Below are 5,302 nucleotides of genomic sequence, written 5' to 3'. Positions count from 1 at the left end.
TTGCTCTACATGATACATGCCACTTGCTGAAGTGAGAGGACCCCTTTAAGCAGTTTTCCTAGGCCAGTCATATGACTGTACATCGGTCACATCATCGGTGCAGCTCATTCCTGTTCAAGCGCAATACCAAGCATGGCCGCTATACAATGTACAGAGATCCCAGGACTGGTGAGCGATGGTGGGAGGCCAGGGGTCGGACCCCGCCTGTCTGATATCGATGACCTCTCCTGCCAACAGGCCATGAATATCTAAAGCTCATGTGAAATTACAAGCCGTTCCGAATGGAAATAAATAGGGTTTGAGGCCATTCTGCAAATGTCTCTGTTTACTCCTCACAGAGGATTGTCTACACTGGATATAATTGTAACAAACCATCAGCTTTAAGAATATTAGTCTGTACAGTTATACAAAGAACAGGAAGAATTCCTCTATTCACTGACAGTAAGCAGAGAACATGGAAATGGCACAGATACAGATGTGGACATGTGCAGCATGATCATATAAATGTCCAGTCTCCACGCAGCGCGTTTCATCTGCTGCGGCGATGTCTTCTAACCGTACAAGTTGTTGGAATACAAGTTCTTGGAGGTGGTATAGTGGTAAATAATGTATGCAATCCAGGCGATGTTGCCACAGCAGCCGATGACAATGCCGGCGATGTTCAGCCTCAGCGCGGTGGCGGAGTATTCGGCAGCCTGCCGTGTGTCTCCTCGGCGTAGCGAATCCCGCGACTGCAAGACAAAATGACGGCACAAAATGATGCGGGATAAATATTGTAATAATTCACAATAGATGAGAGACACCGGCAATGTCACATTCTACCCTATATGCAGGATAGGGAATAAATATCAGATCGGTGGGGGTCCTACCGCTGGGACCCCATGCAGCCCCTGGTATGTACAGAGCCGCCAGTTGGGCTTGCATGTGGTCTCTCCATTCATTTCTATGAGAGTTCTGGAAATAGCCGAGTACAGAACTTCACTATTTCCTGAATTCCCATAGAAATCAATGGAGGCTGAAGCGGCCAAATGCATGCCCAACCGGCCGCTCCGTACATTTCAGGGGGCTGCAGGAGGTACAGGGCACCAGTTCTTGTGATCAGTGGGATTTAAAAGTTATCTTCTATCCTATGGATAGGCGCACTACAACTTCTTGTCATTGCCCCTCTCTCCACCTTAGCCCTAAAATCATTTGTTCTCCCTGGCTTATTCCTCTCGGCCTATTAAGAACACATGCATGCTTGGGCGAGACCCAGACAGCATACGTATGGCAAGTCAAAATAGAATAGCTCAGGGATCAGCAACCTCCAGCACTCCAGCTGTTCTGAAACTACAACTCCCAGAATCCTCGTTTCACTTCTGTGGGAGTTGCAAGAACAGCAGAGTAAGTGTGCATGCTGGGAGTTGTAGTTTCACGGTAGCTGGAGTGCCAAAGGTTGCTGATCCCTGCTGTAGAGCAAGATCTGTAGAGATGAGCAGTCTAAAAAGGACTTATTTGATTCTATGGCGACCATGTTTAAGAGTTACCGTTTACGGATCCCTGGAATGGCTGGTGGTCAAATGAGTGTTTGGCCAAAAGCTACTGAAGGTGTGGGGGCGGATGTATTTGTGAGATCTGGTTAGTAGCTATAAATTAACATTATTATCCACTTGTCTCACTTCATTAAAGAGGACCTCTTGCCTCTCCTGACATGTGTGTTTTAGTAACTACTCGCATTCCCCATGGAATAACAGTTCTGGATCATCTGTCCATTCCTCTATTATTCCTGCTAGAAATGTATGAAAGAATTATTAGCTGTTTGCCATGAAGGTCCAGATGGGTGCTACCAGTTTTGAGGGGGGTGTACATACACGGTCTGACACTGGCAGTACTGATTGGATGAACCCCAACTGGTAACACCCATCTGGACCTTCTTTGCAAACTGCTAGTAAGTCATTCATAAACTTCTAGCAGGAATAATAAAGGAATGTCACATCATAGAGTCATAAGAATAGCTGCTCTAGAATTGTTATTACAGGGGGGATGCAAGTGGTTGTTAAAGCAGACGTGTCAGGAGAGGGGAGAGCTCCTCTTTAATAGGCTTTTCCCGCAATCTACATTTGTCACATTGTCAGGGCTCATGCACACGACCGTTGTGCGGCTGTTCTGTGCATTGGGTACTGCACGGGCGCAACATCCGTGCGGCGGCCGGGACGGATTGAGACCCATTCAACTTGAATTGTTGAAGTTCTATTTTTTTGCGGTGCGGAGACACTGACAGAAACACCACGGAAGCACTCTGTAGTGCTTCCGTGGGGTTCCGATCCGTGCTTCCGTTCCGCACCGCATCTCCCGAATTGAGGACCCATTCAAGTGAATGGGTCCGCATCAGTGATGCAGGGTGCACACGGCCGGTGCCCGTGTATTGCGGACCCGCCGCATGCGGGCCACAATATGGCCACGGCCGGGCAACGGCCGTGTGCATGAGCCCTCACCTAGTATCTGTACTCAATTAGCCAGCACTTGTGAGCCTTCTATTACAGTCCATATACCCTATGCCAGGGATGGGCAACCTGCGGCCCGCCAGTTGTTGTAAAACTACAATTTCTACCATGCACTGCTGTGGGCTGATAACTGTAGGCAGTTTTTGCATGCATTCACCCAAGGGAGCTCAGAGACCTTTTGAAGATAGGTGATAAATGTTGCTCATAAAGATAGCTTATAAGCAGAGGAGCTTAGCTGAGGACACCCGAAATATAATGACTGAGATAGATTTGGCTCATGGAATACAATAACATAGACATTCAATGGCAGAAATGTTCATTGACGCTAAAGCACCCTCTGCTGGAGGATATCATGTATAACAGCACATCCCTGACATTACCTCCACTCTCCAGCAGATGGCAGTGTTGTTAGGCACTGTCACCAGCAATCCTCTTACATACAGGCGCATCTCAATACATTAGAATATCATTGAAAAGTGAATTTATTTCAGTAATTCAAGTGAAACTCATATACTACACAGATTCATTACACACAGAGTGATCTATTCCAATAGTTTATTTCTATTAATGTTGATGATTGTGGCTTACAGCTAATAACACCCCAAAAGTCAGTGTCTCATAAAATTTTTATATTGTGAACAAGTTCTCATGATGATGACACACACAGATAATCAATACAAAACACCTGCAAAGGTTTCCTAAGCCTTTAAATGCCCCCTCAGTCTGGTTCTGTAGGCTACACAATCATAGGGAAGACTACGGACCTGACAGTTGTCCAGAAGACAGTCACTGAGACCCTAAACAAGGAGGGCAAGCCACAAAAGGTCATTGCTAAAAAAAAAGCTGACTGTTCAAAGAATGATGTATCCAAGCATATTAATGGAAAGTTGAGTAGAAGGAAAAAGTGTGGTAGAAAAAGGTGCACAAGCAACAGGGATGACCGCAGCCTTGAATGGATTGTCATGAAAAGGCCATTCAAGAATTTGGGGGAGATTCACAAGGAGTGGACTGCGACGTTGGACTCCGACGTTAGGCGAAAAAATATCCGCATCATTATTTGCTGAAAATTCGCAAGCGCAAATATATTGGAGCACTCTATCTGCATATAAAGCCATTGTAATGTTCTGCCGTGCCAACCATTTTCTCCAGTTTCAGGAAACTTATACCAGCTTGAAAAATGTAGCATAAGTGACCCACGCCTGTATTTTGTGCGCATTACGCGAATAATACATTGTCGATTTTCGCAATCAAGAATATAATCTCGAATTCTTAAATATATGACTAATATTCTACAAAATATTCACAAAATATTGCGAATTCGAATATTGCCATTGCCGCTCATCACTAGTCAGTGATGTCATCTGCTGGTGCTGGTCCACTGTGTTATATCAAGTCCTGGCAGCCGTCTACCAGGATATTTTAGAGCACTTCATGCTTCCTTTTGCTGATGAGCTTTATGGAGATGATGATTACATTTTCCAGCAGGACTTGGCGCCTACCCACACTGCCAACAGTACCAATACCTGGTGTAAAAACCACAATATCACTGTGCTTGATTGTCCAGGAAACTCGTCTGACCTAATCTATGAGAAACCCCAGACCCCACAACGCAGACGAGCTGAGGGCCGCTATCAAAGCAACCTGGGTTTCCATAACCCCTCAGCAGTGCCACAGGCTGATCGCCTCCATGCCACATTGCCACATTGATGCAGTAATTCATGCAGAAGGAGCCTCGACCAAGTACTGAGCGCTTGTACTGGACAGACTTCTCAGGAGGTCAACATTTCTGTATTAAAAAGAAATTTTTTAATTGGTCTTATACAATATTCTAATTTTCTGAGACTCTGACTTTTGGGTTCTCATCAGCTGTAAGCCATAATCATCAATATTAAAAGAAATAAACAATTGAAATAAATCCCTCTGTATATAATGAATTTATACAATATAGGAGTTTCACTTTTTGAATGTAATTACTGAAATAAATTAACATTTCGATGATATTCTAAATAATCGAGATGCACCTGTTCTTCTATTATCAACTGATCCAGCTTTTCCAATAGTACAATAGGGGAAACTGCCGGGAAGGGGGTAGAACCTGGGTCACCCTAGTGGGTGCTGCCATAGCGGCCATATTAGTTATCACCCTGCTTGCCGGAAATAGATCTAACTAAGAGCTGTGAATAATATTAGGTTGAAATAAACACTCCCTCTTGGATGTGAGCTCAGTGTCCTGCAATCTTTAATGTTCTTCATTTCCGATATTCTTACCTTGGAAGAGAACAGGAGGGCAATAATCCCAAGGGGAAAGCAGCACAGAAAAATATTCAGCATGGAGAGGCCCATGTAGTCCCTGTGAGCAGGCTGAGGCATGGCCACCACGTACTGGGAAGTAGTGACCACCGGGGGGTAAGCACCTGGTTCAGCTACCGTTGGCCCTGTTGGGGTGTAGTATGAAGGAGGTGGAGGGACCTGGTTGATGAAGCCAAAGTTATCCGCTTTGTCTTGGAAACCATTAGAGGTGTAGGATGGTGGTGGATTCATTGCTTCTCAAAGGACAAAATCTTCTAGCTCTGGAGATATCTTAGGTGGCTTCTTATACAATTTCTGTCCAAGGTGACATTGCTACTGTGTCATGAATACAGCATGACAGGAAATTATCCACAGCGGCTGCAGGTAACAATAGTCGTCAAGGTCAGTGTTTATTATGTTGTCATCCAAGGAGAAGTTACCAGGAGACCTTTTTCTAGCTCCAGGGCATCATTTCTATGGACTGGTGATCACAACTGAACTTTATATTCCAGATAAGGCCACACCATTGC

At 44.9% G+C, this 5,302-nt stretch overlaps 1 protein-coding gene across 1 annotated transcript; it reads right to left on the bottom strand.

Moving 5' to 3' along the window:
• Positions 1–551: 551 nt before the first annotated feature.
• On the bottom strand, positions 552–5,056 carry LOC120986138 (synapse differentiation-inducing gene protein 1-like). Its single transcript, XM_040414551.1, has 2 exons — positions 4,752–5,056; positions 552–731 (listed from the first exon to the last, which is right to left on the bottom strand). The coding sequence occupies exons 1-2, from the start codon at positions 5,022–5,024 to the stop codon at positions 552–554; spliced, it is 453 nt and encodes a 150-aa protein (XP_040270485.1). The 5' UTR covers positions 5,025–5,056.
• Positions 5,057–5,302: the final 246 nt, after the last annotated feature.

Source organism: Bufo bufo, chromosome 1 (assembly GCF_905171765.1).
Source record: "Bufo bufo chromosome 1, aBufBuf1.1, whole genome shotgun sequence".
In the NCBI taxonomy this organism is placed as follows: domain Eukaryota; kingdom Metazoa; phylum Chordata; class Amphibia; order Anura; family Bufonidae; genus Bufo; species Bufo bufo.
Note: the sequence above shows the minus strand (reverse complement) of the source record. Positions and strands in the feature narration are given on the sequence as shown.

What these genes read in the sequence shown, in the direction of transcription:
- LOC120986138 (XM_040414551.1), bottom strand. Translation starts at nt 5,024, where the DNA reads ATGAATCCACCACCATCCTACACCTCTAATGGTTTCCAAGACAAAGCG. An exon ending in CCCTCCTGTTCTCTTCCAAG is followed by an intron (nt 732 to 4,751) that starts GTAAGAATATCG and finishes TTTGTCTTGCAG; the next exon opens with TCGCGGGATTCGCTACGCCG.